The sequence below is a fragment of the Eleginops maclovinus genome, chromosome 22, assembly GCF_036324505.1.
Source record: "Eleginops maclovinus isolate JMC-PN-2008 ecotype Puerto Natales chromosome 22, JC_Emac_rtc_rv5, whole genome shotgun sequence".
Taxonomy (NCBI): domain Eukaryota; kingdom Metazoa; phylum Chordata; class Actinopteri; order Perciformes; family Eleginopidae; genus Eleginops; species Eleginops maclovinus.
The window spans coordinates 21,831,187-21,854,589 of NC_086370.1; the positions used below are offsets into that span (position 1 = coordinate 21,831,187).

Here is a 23,403-nt window from a genome sequence, read left to right on the forward strand (position 1 = left end):
TTATGTTCCCGTCATTCTTATCTCCCTCCTCTGCTCCGTGTGCTTTTGTTGATTTGTGTGCAACAGTCGCTTCAATAAGTATTTTTCAGCAAATGTGGGACTTCCAATTTTCTTTCTGTTGTTTCCCTTTTTTTTAAACATGGATTTGTTGGTGGTTACCCATAATAATAAGGGGCTTCTGATGGCATGTTAGCATCAGCTTGTGTGTGTGTGTGTATGTAGCATGCCTTTGTGTGTTTTGGCAGGAGGCAACAAGGGCAGTAAGAGCAGAGTGGGGCTTTATGATGAAATTCTGTGGCAATTTGAAGTCTCCAATCATTGAACCAGAAAGTGAGAAAAATAGGGGGGAAAGGAGGAAAGAGAGGGATGGAAAACATGTAAAGAAACAGGTAGGAAGCGATAAAGGAAGTAAGAGAGAGGTAACGTCATGTCAAATAAAGAGGAAAGTAAGCGAATAAATGACTTCATCACACAGTAAACTAACATGAAAGCATTGCCTCGGTCTATTTATCATAAAAAAACAACGCTGTGTGTGTCTCTGATTGCACATCTCTAGCTTTTTGTGTGTGTTTATGTCTGTCAGTCTGTGTAATTACTCTCATTCCTCTCCACACAACGGCTATAGCTGCAGGTTTTGCCAAGTTGACATTCGAGCGCTTGTGATAAACAACTCAGCCGGATTTGTTTGGTGTGCTTCAAGGGGAGGGCATTTGAATCGCATGGATGGGGAAAAAACACACACACACACACACACACACACACACACACACACACACACACACACACACACACACACACACACACACCAATAAAAGAAGTAGAAACACAACAAAAAAAGGCATTTGGGGAGACGGGAGACCGGGGTCCGGGGGAGCAGTTAGCACTGTTTGGTAAGGAGTGAGGAGAGGTTGCATCATCAGAGAGACGGAGCGAGGGATCACCTACTAGAGAAACATCAAAACAGTTTAACCTTGATGCTCCCCGTATCACATGCATAACCCGGTGTCAAAGGGAATCTCAGCACGGTGACCTTGAAAAGGAAATTATTTACATATTTACATCATTTTGAAGCTTTTTAATCCAGACGTAGAGCGATCCCAGCAGCTAAATGTGGTTCCTAGATAGTAAAGAAGTCCTGTGCCCGTATGATTAAGAAGAGCATAAATACATAAAACCTACAAAGTGTCTATGAATATTAAACAGTTCACATTAAATTATAGCTCAGAGTGAAATACTATGTCTAAATGTCTTGTGTTTTCTCCCAAAATCTGAAATGTGACAGAGATGTAGAATTCCTCCAAAGATGCCCAATTTTGAAACCAAAATAGAGAGAGGAATAACAAAAGGAGGCGTGCAGAGCATGTTTATTTCCACCCTTTTCCGCCTCAGGCATCTTAAACTGAACACATTTTCTGTTGCACTGCGAGTTCATTTGAATTCAGTCATTTGAAAAGATAAAGTCTTCCTCTGTCACTTTTTTTTTTCTTATTTAAAATTGGGAGCTCATTCTTTTCACCTTGTTTGCTGAGCGCTGCCCAAAAAAATTCAAACAAGGGGGAATAAAACCCATTCCAGTTTCACGGTTTTGCATTTTAATGCGCTATGCTGCAATGTGAGTTGGTTTTCTATTGCCTCATTTTCAGTCAAGCATCACTCCCCTCGCCTGTAAACAAAGTGTCGAGCTGCGCCGCTCTTTGTGCAGCTGAAACAGGCTGCAAGGACGGACGTCTTCAACATGTGTACATTGGATCTAAACAATGCATTGACTGAGATATTCTCAACACATGGTGTATGGTGATGGTTGGCTCCCACCAATGTTAGCACTTCAGGTTTGCTGAACACAGACAATGCTTTCATCAGGAAAACATCTGAAAGGGGGCTGGATCCATGGTGGGAGTTGATAATGAGGATATTTATTCCGAAGAAAACTACTCCTACTCAGACATATGACTAAAAACATTCCACTGTTATGCACTATAAAAGTGTCCCTGCTCTGCATACTCAACCCATATGATGAACAGGGAACACATACAATAAGCTATATAACACACCATAGGTCAGGGAAACCCCAAGAGGCATTATAAGGCCCCTTTAAGTTCAGAAAAGGTACAACATTTCCTACACTGTAACCGTTTAAAATATATTTCACGTGGAAATTCTGTAACGTTCAGTGTCTTTTTTCAAATAAATCCTTGCAAAATGGTGCCAGACAATTGCAGAAAGACCATAAACAGTATATACTATGGAATCATAAGAAAAACAACATCACAGGCCGGATGAAAGAAGCTGCTTTCGGGTCATGTCTGGCTCATATGTTATCATGTATGTGTCAGTTTCTATGTTTCTGTGAGTATCTTTGCATGTCTGTGTGTGTGTGTGTGTCTGGTGTGTGTGTGTGCACTGTGGTTTGTATGTGCGATGTCTCTCCAGTCCCCGTATTTTCTCCCAGTTTGATGTGAATGAGAAGTGACTGTGTTAAAAGCATTAACATTTTCAAACCCCGAATCACTAATGGGAATGTTGTTGGGGAGGAGAGGCATTCGGCAGAACGTTGCATTATTTAGCATCCACAAGTTAGCATCCTCAAAGAAACACACACACACACACACACACACACACACACACACACACACACACACACACACACACACACACACACACACACACACACACACACACACACACACACACACACACACACACACACACACACACACACACACACACAAATGTGTTTCTTTTCACACGTTCTGATATATGAAATGCTCAGATGAGTGCTAGGCGCAACACATTAAAACACACAATTACAGAAGGTCTCCATAATGAGGAAGAAAGACACACACACACACACACACACACACACACACACACACACACACACACACACACACACACACACACACACACACACACACACACACACACACACACACACACACACACACACACACACACACACACACACACACACACAGATCTGAAGAGACACAGAGTTACCCTCAGACGTCTTGTCATTGATTCAACCTCTGATAGTTTTCGGCCACAGAGTGGAGGGAGTGATGAAAGACAGCAGCAATAACAGACAGACAGTTAGACAGACAGGTGGGAGAGATGGGGGAGTGAAATGAGACGAGGCAGCAAGGCGGACAGTCGGTTTGGGAGAAATGTGTAGGTCGTTATCGCTTGATTTTATTTGGGGGCATTGGATATAAACGCTATTTGGGAGCATGTGACTAACAGGGAGAGTTTCCTCTATCCTTCAGCCTCTCACTCCTTTATAGTTTGTGCAGGAATGAGTCCTACAAAGCAGTAATGAATCAGCATCTTACAGCTTCTCTCGTCTGAAAGTCAATGTTCTTTATGAATGTGTTCATGGTTAGAAAGCTTGAAATAAGGACAGTGGTTAACAAAAGCTGAAAATAATTTAATGTTTGACAGTAAACTCCACTGTTGAAATTAAAAACAGTGTGAAAAAAAACTGTTTAAATAAGCCAACAAAACATCATCCTGCCGAACATTAGCCACCGTTAGCTTAGCGGTGGTGACGTGAAGTCATGTGACCGTGCTGTAGTTCCTTTATAGCCCAACATTAGCCTCCTTTAGCTTAGCGGTGGAGACGTGAAGTCATGAGACCGTGCTGTAGTTCCTTTATAGCCCAACATTAGCCGCTTTTAGCTTAGCGGTGGTGACGTGAAGTCATGTGACCGTGCTGTAGTTCCTTTATAGCCCAACATTAGCCTCCTTTAGCTTAGCGGTGGTGACCTGAAGTCATGTGACCGTGCTGTAGTTCCTTTAAAGATCAACATTAGCCTCCTTTAGCTTAGCGGTGGTGACGTGAAGTCATGTAGCCCCACCATGAGTTTGACATTTTGGTTCAAACCCTTTGGATAATATTAAGATCAGACAGCCAAAGCAAAAACTTGTTTCAAGACCTTGGAAAACCCTTGCAAATTTCCTGAAAACATCCCTAAGTGTAAGAAATGCACAGGGCAGCCCTCAAGGGTGTTGCATCAGATACATGTGGGAGGATTAAATATAATGAGGGCCTTTTTTTCTCCTAAGTATCACCCCGACCTTTCCAAAGTTAAAGTGTGGAGATAGGACCGGCTATTTGAGGATACTGATTCTCTGATACTGTTCAGAGAATCCCTTCATATAAGACAATTTCAGTTTAGCAGGGCGCTTTGTATTAAAAGAGAAACATACGTCAAACTGAATAAGGAGTAAAACTAAATGGCCATTCAGTCTGAATATTAGGTCAGTAAGACAAGCACGTTTACTCGGATAGATGAAAGGTTTTGGCAGCAGTAAACTGGTAAATGTGTGTGGTATATAATGTCAATGTGAATGACTTTTATTATTTAGTTCACACTGCTTCTTTGTTTCATCATCTGGCTCTTTCATTACCCCACAACCCCCCATCTTTCTCTCTCCATTTCTTTCTCTGTCTGTGTCACCCTGAGGCCATATTTCACATTACCATGTACATCAGTCATAGGAGCTCTGGTTAAATGCATCTCATACCTCTCTGCAGACACACACACACACACACACACACACACACACACACACACACACACACACACACACACACACACACACACACACACACACACACACACACACACACACACACACACACACACACACACACACACACACACACACACAAACACACACAGGTCATGTAGAGCTCGGTCATGCATAATGACAGATCCTAATAGCTGTTACTTGTCTACACACACGCAGAAAACTCCGACATCTATAGTAAAGAGAGGCTTGTGTGCTCACAAACAGGAACACGCACGCACGCACGCACGCACGCACGCACGCACGCACGCACGCACGCACACACACACACACACACACACACACACACACACACACACACACACACACACACACACACACACACACACACACACACACACACACACACACACACACACACACACACACACACACACACAGATAGCCCATCCAGAGCCGAGTAATGTTGACAGCGACCCTGCTATTTTTAAAGGGCACACTTCACAAGATATCATCTCCTCACCATTTTGTCCTCAGGCATCTTTGTCTATTTAAACAACACACACACACACACACACACACACACACACACACACACACACACACACACACACACACACACACACACACACACACACACACACACACACACACACCACACACACACACACACACACACACACACACACACACACACACACACACACACACACACACTGTATAGTGACACAGTAGGGGTTAATGTCCCATCTCTCCAGACCTGTGTGTCCTAACAATTCAAGCTGGTGAAAACTGAAATGACGTGTTTTTTTCAAGCCGTGGTCAGAGGAGAGTTTTTCTTTGTTCTCCATGACTCGACTTTCAAAACATTAGAGCGCAAAGTGATGTGAATGCATCAGTTATAGATTATCAATAAACACAAACAATAACTGGACAGATACAGGTGGACTTGCAGCTATACTAGTCCACACTGGTCCGGTCGGGACATGAGTTCAAAGACCGAGTCCCTACAGACTGAGCCCCTAACCTTAAGTAAGCAAAATTGTTTTGCAAGGGCCCGTTCAAACAAGCCAAAAAAGTTGTTTATTTCAAACAATAAAGGCAATAAAAAACGAAACAAAAGGGGAAACAAAATGGTAATTCAATAAGCAACACAGGGTTTAAAACTGAAGATCAAAAACCTGTAATACATTTCATTTTGAGTCAGGTTTTAAGTCGTGATATACTTGAGTGCAAAATCATTTCCCAATATGGGATAAATAAATCTATACTTACTAAAATAAATATGCATACAAAACAAGGTGCAAATGTGGTGAAAAGCAATACTTCAGATATGTAGTTCTCTTCTTTACATATCTCAGTATGTTTATCTATTCTAAACGGTCTTCAACATGAGATTTTAGGAAATGTAATTGGTGTGTTGATATGAGGAAGATAATCATGGCTCGTCTGGAAAAATGCATTTTTTTTTAGATAATACAAATGTGTGTCTTCTTTACTCACAATGCATCATCTGCTGTTTATTTTTGCACACACAGCTTTATAAAGATGTTTAACAAATTGTACTTTTTGAAAGGTGGTGGTCACCTCAATTGCCTCAATCATAGTTTGTCAGAAGCATAAGAAGAGGTCTTCATAAGTCACATTTGGATCTTACAGAAAGCTGATTATTTCTGCTTTCCAGACACAAAAAACAAATCATGCATCTGTAACTCAGTGTGATCTGTTATAAATACTTTGTTGTGAAGAAGCAGGACTCCCACAGTTCGCCCGAGGCAGGCAGTCATCTGTTTTTAAGACTTTAGTACCCGGTACACCAGAGATCTGTCCTCCTGTGGATGGTGCTTTCAGGGCCGCAACATCAAGACATTTTGTTGATCTAAAAATAATGAAACTGGAAGAAGAGCATTTTAAAATTGGGGTTTAGTCAGCTAGTGTCTGTGCCTCTAATTTGGTAGTTTTAGCTGAAAAAAAAATAAGAAAAGACAATAGTGGTATAAGATTGAAGGGAATAGATTAATCCATTTTTGTTTGATTACCTCTTACTGTAATTTGTATTTCTGCACGTTAAAAAGGTGGAAAAATGAGCAAAAAGACAGATAGGACTCAGTTAGTCTCAATAATAATAATGATTGACTTACGGAAATCTGTTTTTCATTAAACCGTGTCGTTCCTTAGTTCAGGGTATGACTTCCTCTTGTATTTTAATCCAAATTGAAAACAGATTATGTTGTTTATCCACGCTATGTAGAATAAACATACTGCAAGAGTGTTTTCTGATCCAACGACCTTATCATCAGGAGAAAATGACGCTAAAAGAGCAGAGTAGAAGTATAAAGTATCGCATAAATTCGAAATACTCAAGTACTCCAAAATGGTCCTTACACTACAGAACCATTGCCTGAATGCAAGACAACTGCTAAGCATGAGGCAAAAACTAAATGAATGCATCTTTTGACTGGAAGTAAACGGTGCGTCTGATGCAACGACACAGTGAGGAAGTGTGAAACCATTAAAGCATTTTGATCACTGAGCTGAAATCCACTGACTGACACTCACATAAAGCTGTTCTAACATCCTTTTATGTGAAAGGGAGGCGATTAATAAATGTGTTGCGGCGCGACTAATGAATCATATCTGAAAATACATGCTGAATTTATTCAGTGATTGGCTCGTGCGGTAATAAGGATGGAAAACGTGTTATTAGGCATACGAGGTGGGGGTAGAGCATTGTAAAGTAAAGCTTGTTCTGCGTGTTTATGCGGAGACGCTAATCTATGACTTATATTATGTTATTAAAGAAAATGAATATTGAGAAAATATTTGCAAACACTCCAGGCAGTTCTTTCTAATAATACTTCTAAACTTGGACTCCTGTTGTAAATATAAGCCAGGCTAGTCTCTTTGTTAAGCCCCTTTCAACTATATGCCAATTTAAAGTGGTTTGTATAAGACATTAAAGACATTCATAGGTTTTAATGCATGTAAATGGCCTGCAAAGGTTAAAATCCTTATGCTCCCGCCAGAGGGAGTTTCTCTCCCATTCTCCCACCCCGCCTGAAACACCTCCAATGGATTCCTTTGTTTACATCCAGCTTCTATTGACTAGCGCTCCAACACATTGTACGTGATTGGCTAAGAGGCGAGACATCTCTAAGCGGTTGACCAATCTCAACAGAGCCGGCCAGCTAACCAATCAGAGCAGACTGGGCTCTGGTTTCAGACAGAGGGTGAAAAGAGGAGCTGCAGCACAGGCAGGATGAGAACAATAAAGAGCTTTCTGAACATTACAGCATGGAGACATGTCCCAGGATAGACACTATACTAACATGAAGCTGAAAATGAGCATTAAAGGGTCCCTTTAATGAACTAATTCACAGCATGTCAACCTTACCTCTGCTTTTGCCCTATCATAACATGTCTTTGTCCACTGCCCATGTCAAATCTATCTGTCTGTCTTATGCTCACCACCCAATATCCTACACCTGATGATGCAAGCAGTGGTCAAACAGCAGCAAGAAAGACTCCTTTCAGCCCCAAGACCTGAAACAGTTTTCTGTAGCAGATAAGATTGAGAGGTGCACCATGAACAAATAAAAACCTCTGTTTGTACTTTGTAGGTGTTAATGATGAATGTGGCCTCTTTAGGCTGATACTGCTCAGCTGGAAAAGATGTGAGACATTTCCCCTCTCTCTTTCTAAGTCCTTGATGTTGCTCATCCCAGTAGTCTTCTTCCAGTCTATCATCAGCGGGGGGATATCACCCGTTTCCTTACATGTCATGAGCAAAGCTGGATGCAATTTTTAGGAAAGTAGGCCAAGAGCATGAGGATTTTTTGAAAAGACAGAATGACAGGGAGACGACTCGGAGCGGGAGAGGAACAGAGATGTGCAGACAAGAGAGTTTCCATCACATTTGTGACGTTTTGTTTGTGTGTTTTTTGATGGGACAACCATCACTCTTGTACACATCGGAAGAAACCAGACAGTCGACATGAGAACAAAACTCTTTCTCTTTGGTATTTCCCCGTCTTTCCTGCACATCACTATCTCTGACGATTCAATAACATTTGACTCAATATAAAGGTGGTTAGAGACAGGGTTTACCACAACATGATACCAACTAAGAGGCCATACATGTGTCTTTAATACATACAATGAATAAAGCATAGAGTATTAATTATGGTTAAGTAAATATTTGAAATAATGCAGGATGAAAGATTTAAAAATGCATTAGCAGTCATTTTCCTTCAGGCTTTTTCCTTCTCTCTGGTGTCTAACTCATCAAACTCACTCCCTTATCTGCCTTAAATGACAGTTCTGCGCGTGCACACACACACACACACACACACACACACACACACACACACACACACACACACACACACACACACACACACACACACACACACACACACACACACACACACACACACACACACACACACACACACACACACACACACACACACACACAAAAGTAAAGTGAGTGAGAGATTATCCCTGAGGTTTGGTGATTGTCAAAAACCAGACGACATTTAGAAAAGTGTAGTACATCAGGGAAAATCTGAAAGAAATAGCACATTTATTTTTGGGATACAAGTCCTCAAATGCAAAGGCTGAAGCAGCATTATAATGTTTTAAAGAAAGCAGAAACTTGTGTATTGATTAAAAGTATTGAGACTTTTAGGGGCAAATTCTACTCAGGATTGCACGGCCGCTAAAACAAAAATGCAAAAATGATTCTCCGTGCACCTGCAGTCGGATAGACGCATCCCTGTGATGCTCAGCAAACAGCGTTGTGGTGCCACTGTGCTATTTGCTCACATTTAAATTTGGTATCATGCATACATTTGGAGCTAAACTGTCCCCATTTCTATGCAAATGAGCCTCGTTGCAGAAACAGAGCAGTTCCACACAGTGACATCATCAGCTTGTTCAGGGAGTTCGTGGCGATAGAATGACATGAGGAGCGTCGACTTAAACAAATGTTCAGGGATGCAGTCGATGTTCAGTGACAGGATGCATTGACGTAATATAAGAGGTGTCTAAGGGCACAATCAGAGGAGAGAATTTAGTCCGATCATGCCCAAGTTTTATCGGAAAAGATTCCACTTTTTCTTATAAAACCTTTTCATATGAATGCTTACTGTTTTCTTCTATCGCAGCTTTTGTTTTCTTGGACCGGCCATCATTTGTTAAAACCTGGCTCATAAAAGAACACTAAGGATTTAAAATATTAAAGGGTTAACTTAAGTTACTACGAGTATGTGTAGTGGATATCAGTAAGTACAGAAGTGTGCTTGAACACATAGCAACCCAAGATGCGTCCACCGGCGTAATCCTTGGAAAATGCTGTTTTCGTTAGCATGCTACGTTGCTATTGTGTCACCGACGGCAAGATGTGAAAGGTAATGGCCAAACACTCAGGCAAAAGCTCCCCATTCTACCTTTAATGTAATCATTTTATAGGCCTTAATTGATCAGAAGAAGATGTACATAAGTGACATGTTTTTGTTGGCTCTCTGTAGTTTGGAGAACTTGTTCAAAAGACTACAAGTTGTATTAAAGAGATTTCATACAAAACTTTTGTTAGCACGTTTAGCCGCTAGCGCCAAAAGACGTTGCAGCCATGCTTGGTCCATTGGCTCCATAGCACCAAAAAGTCCTTAAGTCTTTCTTTGGCTGATCAGAAAAAGGTAAAACATCATTTCTAACGGTGGTGACGAACAAGCGTTGTGTCCCCGAGTTTGTGGAGTGTGTTGAAAGAGATAACACACATCCACAGCTCCAGCAATAAGGGAAGAGGACTCAAAGTAAATGTTGACTTTTGTCATGTTGACGTTCGGCAGCACTGCTCCCAGCTGAAATGAAAATATTGTACGTAGAGTGGAAGTGAAGCTGAGAGGGTGAGAAAAAAGAGAGAGAGAAGTGAAGAAGAAAGGCAGGAGTGCTTTTGCCACAGGAGAGGTTTCATGTAAAAACATACAGCTGGCTTTCCTGTCCAATTTGGCAAATTACTGACAGGCGACTCCCCCCTGACGTGTAGCTGAGAGAGAGAGAGAGTGTGTGTGTGTGTGTGTGTGTGTGTGGGGCTGGCTGGGCGTCCGACTCATCTCATTTACCGGCTTAGACAAGATCTCTCTGTCAGATCTCTCTGAGTAGACACACACACACACACACACACTGAAGTCAGCCCTCTGAAATATTTACTAGCCTCATGTGGGGAAATCTCTGAGGATTATCCCCAATAACCTGTTTAACTTAATCCTTATCTCACACACATGAATAATAAATCTCTCTCTCTGTCTCTCTCTCTTGGAGAAGGAGTGACGCCTCACTCACCTTACTCTCCATCTCCCTCCCTCCCTCTCTCTCTCTCCCCTTCTCCCTCACACACTCCCTCCATCTGCTTCACGAACATGAGCCGGCTGCTTACTCTCCGAGCGTCTTTGAGCTGTTTTGACATATGTGCTCCCTCTCTGCTTCTCTATCTTTTTTTTACTTCTCTTTTCCACCAATCCCACACCTCTTCTGTGTCGTGTCTCTCTCTCTCAGTTTTCCCAAATCCAGGACAGGAAAAGGAGCGGTAGCAGGGGGAACACCACAGAAGAAGAAGACCACAATAACAGGAAGAGGAAGTGGGCAGTGACCTGTTTGACTACACGGTCGGACAGCTGGGGGGGTTCAACACTTTGATGAGAAAAACCACATCAGAGGCGGCGGGAGGAAGAACAAGAGAACCTGTTGAGGAAAGAAAACCTCAACAACCTGCAGAAACAGGGAATTTTCTCCATAAAAAACTTTAAAACTGGGACAATTGTGTATTTTTTCAGGAGAAATCCCAACAGAAGAACACCTACTGAGAGATCTCCAATATCCTTTGGGTTTATCTCACCTCTGGAATTCATTTAATACCAATTTTTCATCATTGACTTATCTGGTATCAAGGATTTGTACAGGAACCCGGTGAATATTAAGTCGAGAGAAGGACTAAAAATCCCCGACAACACCTGCTGCTCCCGCTCAACATCAGCAAAAAAAAGCAAGGAAAAAGAAGGCAGAACGGGAGCGAGGAAGAGACCAAGTGGAGGTGGTTTTACTCATAAAAAATAACCTCAGGTGGAGCGAGCACCTTGAAGGATTTGGGCTTCATTTCGCACCGAAATAAAGGACTGATCAACAGCCTGTGTGGTAAGTTTTCTTTTCCTCTTTAAATGCGATGGAAATATGGATTGCACAGGTGTTTGAAGTGTCTAGGAAAATGCATCCAGAGCTTTCGTGTTCCTTAAATGGGAATCTGCATTACATTTCTGTCCGATTTAAAAACAGTGTACCTCAGCAGAGCCACAATATGTAACCCAGATCCTTTGGAAACGCTCCAGGCTTCTTCCCCAATCACTCCGGGGGTGAAACGCTCATGAATACTGTTCAAGCTGTCTGGAAGAAGGTCCCGAAATACCTTGAAATGATGCTTATAACCTCCTGTGAGGACATGCTGTCGGCCAGCATCACTTTTCACCTGCGTTTTGAGCATGATTTGGACAACTCTGTGTAGATTTGAAGGCTGTAATTGAGCGCTGTTTCCCCCCAGAGGTTATGCTGTCATTCCTGAAGACAGACTGCTGTGACCATTAAGACAATGCAGGGTGATCTGTGGACGGAGAGCAACTTGAATCCACCAGGAGCTCTGTAGCTGTTCATTTTGAAGAGTCGTGCATAGAAAAAACTGCAGCTGTCAACTCCAAGTCAAGTTGGTTTGGACATAATGTATTGGTGACACCTTTGAATATTTGATCCTGTCAGTGGGGGGGGGGGGTGTCGTCGTGTCAGCTGCCCTGCTTTGCATAGATAATTATGGTTAATATATCAACAGCCTATTGCAAACAGTGCATGAAAGGGTGGAAAAATAACAGAAAATCTCATTAAAAGCACCTCTTTTGTGAGGATATTCAGAGTTGAGATGATTTTATCTGGATCATTTTTGATGCTCTGGTAAGTAGCATGTTTCCTTTATTATTTGAGGACTTTTAAATGGTTTGCCCATACATATACTTTGGTTAAAAGACAAAAATCCTGTCTTAACAGGCAACACTGGGAAACATGACATCATTGCGTGTAATACATCTATTTTTGTTAATGTAAATGATAGACAGAAAGCACCATGAATAAATAAACTATAGGTCAACAAAATATGTATTAAAAGTTTCAAAATATTCTAAATAAATAAATAGCCTCTGAATAAAAAATACATATTATTTAAAAATAGCCTGAACTTATTCCTTTAGTAATGAGAAAGAAAATAAATACCAATTAAAATAAAAAATAAAAATCAAATAAACAAACAAATTAATAAATAAACAAGAAAATAAAAAAAGCCTAAATAAATTATAAATATTGAAAAAAGCCCAAATAATTAATAACGTGAATGAAATAATTGAGAATAAAAATAAATAAATAAAACAAATTAAATAAGAAGAAAATATAAAAACAAATAACAAATAAACAAAAATACATTAAATAGCCTAACATAAATATATCAAACATATTGAAAATAGATAAATTACAATTCATTTACATAATATAGCGTTTCCATTAACAGTTGAACTGTTTCTGTTATTTTGTCCACCCTGTGCATGTTAGTACTTCTTCTACGGTGGTGTGTGTTTTTCTCTGTGGATCTGGATCCATGGCCCGGAGTGACAGAGGTGATTTGATTTTGTTGTTACGTCGAAAGCCTTTGATGCAACTAAACCCAGTGGTCTAATTCCTGGAGAGGGAACTATCAGTGAAAATCCTTTGGGTGCCATCTGGGAGACTTCTCACACACACACACGCATGCACACACGCACACGCACACACACACACACACACACACACACACACACACAAGATTTGTGATTACAGCCATTCATTCTTTCAGATATATGTCAGAGTGGTTGACAAGCTGTCCAGCTGCGGCCATGTTAGCTCAGCTGAAGTCGCTGATTACAAGTGAAAGACCCAGTTTTATTTCCTGTCTCGTCTGTGTTCTGCATTTTAAATAATAAACCAAACTTCACTTTATATTTGCATGATTACATTTTCAGTCTTCACATCTATTCTCCCAAAATAAATCGTCAAATAATGTTTGACATCAGACATGAATGAAACTGCATCAAAACACCATTAAAGTCAATCCAAACATGAAGTAATGTACGGACATTTTAGAGGAAATCCTTGAACATTTACATGATAAGTTCATATATCAGTTAAATATGGAGAATTTAGGGGTTTTGCACGCTGGAAACGAGTGTGATCTGACAGCTTCTGATATTTTTTCCCCACCTACAGATGCTTTAAGTTAGCTAAAGCTGCAATAAAAGTGAAATGATCTGCATTTAATGGAACAAAATGAATGTATTATGAGATCGCTGATGTTCAGATCATTCAGCTTCTACAGGAAGATCCAAATCTCCCAGAGTCAGGCTCCTCCAACATGTTTCCACTAATGGGGGGGTGCCTTAAATTTGGCCTTCAGCAGAGGCAGGGGCTGACAGCTGAGCCCAACCCAATGTGGATAACACGCGAGACTTTCTTAAAAATTATTTTCAGATGACTGTTGGTCGTTACTGTCAGATTTAAAGCCGGCCCGCATCATTCATAACGGAGCCGCTGTAATAGCATCTGATTGTGAAAGAAAATAGAATTAACTGGAAGGCGCTTCAACACCAATCAGAGCATGAGTGCACTCTGTGACATGACAGTCAGTGAGGACACAGAGTGTGTGTGTGTGTGTGTGTGTGGGGTAGCGATTCCTGGTTTGACTTGCTAGCAGACAGATTGTTAGAAGCAGCTCTATGATTAAACCTGTTTTAATCTCAACACACACACACACACACACACGCACACGCACACACTAGAGTGTTTAGCAGCGAGGACATGAACACATCTGAGGCTGTGAAATTACTTCATGTGCCAAATGCGAACAAGTAAACAAACTCCTCATTCTAAGGGCGGCAAAAGTAGACCAAACTGTGTCAAAGAAATACTGTTTTTATACCGATCTTTGCAGTATGTTGTAGATGTCCCGCCCCCTAGCCCATCACAGTACAATGTGCTAGCCGATAGAAGCGCGAGGGTAACATAGTGATGTCACTATTGTCGTGATCTTAGCCTTTGCAGACCATTTACATGCACACAAACCTATATACTGTAACACAATACAAGAAAGGGAAGCATAGTAGGGCCTTTTTATAAGACTTACATCAGCATTTATAGATGCTTCAATTACGATACTTTGATGGTTCTGGGATAGGAAAATGGAGTCCCACATTTGTTTTGTGACTGGAGAAACAACCACATATTCCCTGTGTCCAACATTAATAATACACACACTCACAGAAGGACAAAAGACACATACACAACCGCTGCCCGTCCTCAGATTTCCTCATGAAGCTCAGCAGCATTTCTCTGCATGAACTTTAGCCACCAACACATTTCTGAAGTCTTGTTGTCTCGTTTCTTGCTTTAGCCTTTGGTTGAGTGCAACTAGGTCAGACCTGTCTGCCAGTCACAAAACATCTCGGAGAATGACAACTGTATCCGTCTGTTGTGCTTCACTCACACTCACACACACACACACACACACACACACACACACACACACACACACACACACACACACACACACCCTAGCCTGCGGACAATGTAAAGATGTAATTACAGATATTCCTGGATGTTATTTATCCTTCTGAAAGATGCCTTTGATACACGATGCCGTAAATAACTTGGTATAATCCTGACGTGAGATTTGCATGCTTGACACGTGTACCTGAGAGGCAAATCAAAAAGGTGATTATAATGAGATTTACAGCTTAGAGCATAAATAAAACAGACAGGTAGAAAGAAAAGTTTGAACAGAAACTTAAACTTTATCTGCTTTATCATACCGTCACTTTCCATACATCAGTCTATGCCATCTACGGATTCAAAAGTAAGAAATCATAAATTAACTGGAGCGTAATTGCGACTAAAATCAGTTGTTAAATGGCGGTGTTTATCTTCAACACCTCCTCTCCTCAGGTGTTAAATCTGCTTTTTAAAAAGGTGAGAAGGAGAGAGCGACAGGGACCGAGAAAAAAGGTGAAAAAAGTGAGAAAAGGAAAAAGGTGGAATGATTGACAAGAAACAGAAATAGACTTGTGAGAAAAACAAGATGCAGATTTCACCTTGAGAGTCAAGGAAGAAGTGGAGAAGTTTTAAGAGGAGAGAACAAAGTGAATACAAATAAGACCAAGACACACAAAAGCGTGTGACAAAAAGTCAGACACAGACAAAGAGTGAGACACAGACGGGGAGTGAGACACACAAGGAGAGTTAGACAGAGATGGAGTGTGAGACACAGAAGGAGAGTGAGACACAGATGGAGAGTGAGACACAGACGGAGAGTGAGACACAGATGGAGAGTGAGACACACAAAAACAAAGTGAGACACAGACAGAGAGTCAGCGGCTGAATACCAGGAAGGGAGTGTCCGCTCACTAATGATGACCCTTCATTAACAAACACTACGGCATTTCCCAGAAGGCATTGTTTACATTTCCTGCTGCTGATAAAAGGGAAGGAGAAATACCCCCCCCCTCTCCCCCCCTCTGAAAAAGGCATTTTTTGAAAAGGCCCTTTTAGGGAAAAATGCCCCCCAATGGAATCGTCATCACAGGCATTATAGAATGTGTGTGTGTGTGTGTGTGTGTGTGTGTGTGTGTGTGTGTGTGTGTGTGTGTGTGTGTGTGTGTGTGTGTGTGTGTGTGTGTGTGTGTGCGTGTGTGTGTGTGTCCAATCACCCATTATTTATCCAATACACATTTTTATATGCAATTTTTTTAATAGATATTTTTTTACAGCAACTAAAAAAATCTTGTTGGAAATATTAAAATGATTATTCTTATGAATTCATTATTTTATTATAAATATTATTGTATGTTTTTTATTTTATTTAAGTCAAAATCACAGCTTTCACACAATATTGGTTTCATGTTTAGGCCTAAATTACATATTTATCTTCTCAGCTTGGACATTTAAATGTTGATTGAAGCAAACCTGATTTACAACATCATTATTGGACTTATTTAATAGACTTTTTTGAGTCCTTGAAAGTGATTTAAGGACTTCCGTCTCTATGCTTTTTACGTGAGAACATACATGTTCTGCACAGGGTGTGATTGATCTGTTTATCTAGAGAACATGTAGACAGGAAGGATACGGGGTGACGCACAGTAAAAAGTAAGCACTGCAGGACAGGAAGCACGATGGTCTTAAACAGAAGCCATGTCTCACTGGCAAGGTGTTAAAAAGATAATTCATTTACTCTCAACTTTCCTACCAATAGCTTAACTTACGTCCCCCGTTATCTCTAACATCCCACCAGTGAGCACGTCTGAGGAAAATTATTCATTGGTTTTATTTATGTGGGATTTAATATTTTATATGTAATCAAAGACTGTTCAGTTTTTAAACGGTGGTTGAGGATAACGTCAAAAGCAATTTCTAAGGGTGCCTATGCATGGGGGTTGCAAAGGGAACAGGAATTAGGGAGTCTTAAGAGACATAAATATGAACACACATACAAATAAAGACTCCATGATTCTGCTTTGAGACTTCCAGACGTAGACCCTGCCTTATCGTCACTGTTTAGATTTCTGAGTCACAGGATATCCCGTCAATATTTCTGACAGTTCACCGGAGGAGCCTAAACACCATTATATTAACCAGTATGTTGGTTTTAGGGTTGTGTGCCTGCCTGAAACGACTATACTGGACTCCTTAGTTTACTTCCAGCCCTCACGCTTCTATTGGCTAGCGCTCCGACACTCTCCGATAGGCTAAGGGGCGGGACATCTCTAAGTGGTTGATCAATCACAACAGCTGGCCATCTAACTAATCGGAGCAGACTGGGCTCTGGTTTCAGAAATTATGAGAAAAATAAAAAGCGTTTTGAACATTAAAGCATGGATTCAAACGACATTAGCTGGAAAAACATCAGTCCTTTTTTAAATTGATGGGAAAGAAGAAGGAGTAAAGTAAGAGGGAGAGTAGCAAGTGAGATTAAGGTATTAAAGCTCAATAACTTCGCATTAGTATTAGGTTTAGTTTCGTAGATAGTTCACTGGCACTCCATTCAGAAGTCTACCGCAAATTGCAATTAACGATGATTTACTCACTTCTGTTTAATTAATTTAGCCCTGAAAGGAAGCTAGACAAAGACAAACACAAGAGGAAAAATCAAAACCCAAACAAAGCATGTGAACCAAAGGCCAGAGAACACTGTTGAGTCTTTCTTTGAGCTGATTTATGGGGAGCCGTGTGAAGAGGTCACGGCAGGTCAGCAAAGTACCAGATTAGGCCATTAGAGGGAGAAGACTTTGTGCCGGAATAATCCCTTCATCGTAATCTCTCTTTCTCCCTCCCGCTGCTAATGGCTGGAAGACAATAAGATGCACTAATCTGTCCAGTGGGAAGCCACATTGCAGCGCTCACATATCTACTGGAGTGCAGAGCACATATAGACTCAAATGTTTTGAAGATTATTTCCCTGGCATTTCTGCCTTATTAGATAGAGCCTTAGTGGAGGGAGGCAGGGACCATGGGGGAGACAAGAGAGGGTGAGATAGTAAGAAACAACATAAGGGAAAAGCTGAAGTTCAGTTTATTACAACTACATTTTAATTTAGGTTAAATAGTGGTAAAAAAAAGCACCCAGGCAGGAACAAGTGATGCAAGACAGTGAAACTTGAAATCAGTCAAAAGCCATAAAATCACAAGAGCTGCCAGTTTGGTTCAGATTTCAAACTAAAAACACAGATTTTCAGCTTTAAAAAGGACATATTATCTTCATTGTCACGTTCATATTAGTATTTCATGACTGTAATGGACATGTCTCCATGCTTTAATGTTCAAAAAGCTCTTTATTTTTCTCATACATACTCCTCTTTTTACCCTCTGTCTGAAACCAGTCTGCTCTGATTGGTTAGCTGGCCGGTTGTGATTGGTCGACCGTTTAGAGATGTCCTGCCCCTTAGCCTATCACTTACAACGTACTGGAGCGCTGGCCTATGGAAGTGGGAGTGTAAGATAGTGATGTCATCATGCTTCAGAAGTAAACAAAGGAGACTAATGGAGGTGTTCCAGGCAGGGATTTTAGCCTTTGCAGACCATTTACATGCACTAAAACCTATAAAACACACTACAGGAAAGGAAAAACCCAAAAAAGCACAGTAGAGCCTCTTAAATGTGAGTCATACTGTTGATTTTAAACATATGTTTGGCTTATCATAGATGTTTAACAAGAATGTGCAAAGAAATATCCTGAATTCAAATCTTCTGAGCATAAAGAAACAGGCTTTTATTTTGGTTGGTAGATGCTCAAGATACACAAATGTAAAGTATGTGCACAAAGGGATTTTAAAATAAATCTATATCCCCTTTAAATCCAAGTTTTAAACCCTTGAGTTGAGGCTTATCTGATGCCAACTGTTTATAAGGATTTTACAACTGAATTACTACAAATAGTTTTATCCTCCATCTCGATGGTCTCAAAGTAAACAGCAGTATTGGGGCATTCATGTTCATGAAGTAATTTTCCAGGAATGTGTGCTTGCTTAATTGTTTTGGCCGGTGCAGCGCAGTCTGTTGCCAGATGACGTTGCACGGCAAAAGTTGAGCCAGATTCAATTTCCTATATTTCTTTGGTTGGCACCCTTGTCCGTGTTGCTAATTTCTGTGGTTATGCATTAGATGGAAAATTAATCTGCAAAAAAATGACTCATCCTTCTCTTATAGTCCTAGATTTGAATCAAAAACCAGAACTAATTCATCTACCCAAGCTTTTCCTTTTCACCCACGATTTGATGTGCTGTATTAATGGGTACAGAATAAAATCAGAAATTCAGAAATGTCAAACAGTCCCTTTATAGAAAACGTCTTTTCTTCTAATGACTGATAAATTCAGACATCCTAAGTGGTTTTAATGTCAGCTTCTCTTTGCGTCTCTTGTCCGTCTGTCTCTCTCTCTCAGTGGGTCAGGGCCCTAAAATGGGTCACAGGCCTATGTTTAATAGATCCCCATTCGGCCACATTAGTGATACGCCTCGGCCCGGGTCCCATGACGAGAGGCTAAATGTTTCATTTGGGTCCCAGGCTGAGGAGGTTTAACAGCCCTGTTGCTGAATGATAGCTGAGCGGTGGCCTGTAAGGGGACGGAAAGTCCTTGGCCTTCACTCTGAGTCTCACCCTGGCACCGGGAAGGGTCTGTCCGCAGCTGATAAATGGTTTTAATGTGATCTCCTCTCTTCTTTTTTGCTCCCTCTCCTCCTGCTTCCACATTCCTCTCTGCACCCACCCTTATTCACTCAATTCAAAGAGCTTTATTGGCATGACCATTGTGACATACAGTATTGCCAAAGGTTTATACAATTACAACGTACATAAATATGCTGTTAGGTTCATAAACGTTTTGAACAAAAACAGGAATATCATGTTCCTGAACCCCTCTTTTCCTTTCCATTTCTCCCCTAGATGATGGCTTTGCTCCTGATGTGGACGATGGGGCTTATGGCCATTACGGCTTTGTCCGTCTCTCTAGCCGCTGCCGATTCTCAGCTTCCTGTGTTCGAAGCAGAGCAGCGAGGCAACGTTGAGATTGTGAAGAAGGAGACGCACCCTATCCTGTTCAGGCAGAAGAGAGAGTGGATCTGGAACTCTCTGTACGTGGAAGAGGAGAAACCTGCACCCAGTCCCTACAAGATCGGACAGGTAATGTGGAAATGGAAATCCTTTTAGGGACCTTGACGGCTAAGCAAGGAAGCTGGATGTGATGTCAGACAAACTGAAAGTTTACTTTAAAGCTTAGCGAAAGAGAGAGAGTAGATTATCATCCCTGATGAGCCCCCAAAATGTTTACGGCCGCAGCATAACACCCGATATCTGCAACATATATTTGAAACGCCAAATAGTAGGTTTATTTACATTAAAAGCGTGCATACCAAACTATGTGTGTCTGGAGGCCTGCCAACAAGATGGAGGAAGCCTTAGCCAGCCACACCAAAGGATAGGCTGCAAACACTGGACCACCAAATCCTCTAAATTTAACAAAAAGACACAAATATTAACTTAATTTTAGGATAACCGAGTTCTTCGGTGTCTGGCAGCTAAACCAAAGAGTGTCACAGTCAGAGAGAGCTCCTCCTCCGCCAGCTTTCCTTTTATATTAATGATTAGATCAGGAACAACTTAGCAGGGACGGTCATATAGCATCAGAATCAGAACTACTTTAACCATTACTTAACACGAGGAAGACTCACAACTCATACAAGAATCCTCCTCATGTTTCTGATGTACTTCCTGGGCCTGTGTTTCTACAGTTCAGTCTTTAAACTGCCATTAATCTACATATTTTTGTCACATCCATTCAGTTTTAATGATGCTGCATGCACCGAATCTAGGGCATTCACTTGTTGCTAACCATCTCTTTGATGAATATTTGAGGGATTTCGCTAGAATACCGAGTTTATTTGTAGAAAATTAGCTGAAAGGTTGTTGAGTTTAAGTCATCACTCCAGCCGGGGTAGAAAACCACAAAACATATTTTTATGTTCTGTCATCCACAGCTAAAGTCGAGCAAGAGCTCGGCGGTGAAGAGTTTTAAAATCGAAGGTGAAGGAGCGAACGACATCTTCATGGTGGATAACAAGGGAGACCTGTTTGTAACCAAAACTCTGGACAGAGAGGAGAAGAACGCCTATCATCTGACTGCCATGATGTTTGACGGGAACAACGATTTGATAGAAGATGCTGGAGAATTTGTTGTCCAAGTGACCGACATCAACGACAACACACCGGTTTTCCCCATAACATATAATGGATCCATTATGGAAAGGTCCACCATAGGTGAGTAAGGTCAAAAACTATCCTGTAAAAACTTCCTCACTAGTTTTGTTTTTCAACGTGTGAACAAATAGATGTAGGAGTCAAATTAGTTAACCTTTTTACCACAAAACAAGGGCAATCCTCTAAGGAAAATGTATTTCCTCCAGGATGCTCGCAGTTTTAAACATGTGCCTAATATTTTTAATTTCAACAAAAAACTGGTTCAATAAACGGACATAATTCTTGTGCTTCGGACCCATATTTTCAGCCTGAAATTTTCCCTAATCTTTAATTATAAACATCTTTCAGATATGTTGGAAATAAAACACCTCATCTCCCTTGAAACATAATTGAAAATACAATTCTGTTGCAGGATAAATGTTATTTTCTATCTAGTTCATCCACATTTTGCAAACCATAAATGAAGCATTTTCTTGCAGAACAAACTTTCTACTGTTAAGTATTTGACATTTACCACCCAGTGATAATTTTAATTAAAAATAGACTGGACTGTGAAAAGAAAAGAAAAAACATAATGTCAACACCTGTCAAAACCATTAGCACTTCACACTGCGAATAAAAAGCTCATTAAAGACTTGAATAACACGATCTTAGAACAAAATCAGAACGTATAATCAGTTAAAATGCCACGACGCACGGACATCTTTGCATGCCTCAATTTTGTTTTGTGATCTTCATCTAGGAACTAAAGTAATTGAGGTGAGGGCCACTGATGCTGATGACCCCACCACTGCTAACGGAGAGCTCAAGTACTCTTTGATCCAAGACAGAGATATTTCTCCCTTCGAAATCCACAGCACCACAGGTAAGCTTCTCTGCACTGACGTCCCATAAACATCATTACCCCGCGGCAACATTGTCTATTTTCTCTGCTAAAAAGTCAATGAAGGTGAGGTGTTGATGCACAAGCTATTTTTACTTGAATATGAGTCAGAGTTGGCCTCAAAAGATAACACCTTCTCTGTTCGCTCTGCAGGTGTGATCAGCTGCAAGACAAACACGCTGGACCGGGAAAGCCAGAGTCGGTATGTGTTGGTGGTTAAAGCTCAGGACATGAGAGGAATGGCCTCTGGCAGCACATCCACCACCTCGGTAACCGTCACCATCACCGACGCCAACGACAACTTTGCCTCTTTCACCAAATGTAAGTTCATTCGGCCCACAGCGGGGACATTTACAGCGTTACAACACCAACGGGGACAATGCAGATAAAAAGCCATAATTAGAAAAGGGTAGACTAACATTTATTAAAGAGTAAAAATAAATAGGTTGAAGTAGCTGTAACGGCTGTAATATGTAACAGTCTGAAGTGAAGTAGCAGCCAAAAGTAATAATAGTAAGATGCAAAAGAGGTTATATTGGATGTAACAGGATTAAGTGCTGGAGTTACAGTATATTAAACCTAAATTAAGAAATATTTTAGAACATTGGTCATCATTTCTGGCCTGGTTTTTATACAGAATTGTTTATTGGCATCACCTGGATGATTATTTCTATACATACAGGAGCACATTATCAGTGGAGTGTCTTTGTTCTATTTGAACTATTTGAATCTGTTCACATGACATCTGTCCGTTCATCTCCAATGATTCTTCAATATTTTTCATCGTTCATTTTGGTCCCGAGAAAGAGGTGTTCTTTGTGATATTGGGCTGCATAAATGCAATATGATTGCTTGACTGAAGAACACATTGACCGTCTCATATTCACCACAATATCTATTTTCTGTCTGCAGCGATTTACAATCTGAAGGTTCGAGAGGACCACAAGTTGAATGAGAAGATCGGCACTCTGGAGCTGAAGGATCGAGATGAGATTCAGAACAAAGAGCCCATCTTCACCATTCTCCATGAAAACAGCAAACTGTTCAACATCGAACGCAGCCCCAACAAGGACGGCAACCTCATGCTCAAACAGGTAGGAGGCAATGTGGCATGGATCTGTAAT

The 23,403-nt window shown here is 40.9% G+C and overlaps 1 protein-coding gene across 1 annotated transcript in view; it reads left to right on the forward strand.

The window, feature by feature from the left end:
* Positions 1–10,986: 10,986 nt before the first annotated feature.
* The window catches only part of cdh5 (cadherin 5), a 36,643-nt gene continuing 24,226 nt past the window's right edge, over positions 10,987–23,403 (forward strand). Inside the window, 6 exon segments of the mRNA XM_063874857.1 lie at positions 10,987–11,724; positions 20,086–20,322; positions 21,177–21,456; positions 22,139–22,261; positions 22,433–22,600; positions 23,192–23,373. Of these exon segments, the coding sequence (XP_063730927.1) occupies positions 20,086–20,322; positions 21,177–21,456; positions 22,139–22,261; positions 22,433–22,600; positions 23,192–23,373 (990 nt within the window). The 5' untranslated portion in view covers positions 10,987–11,724.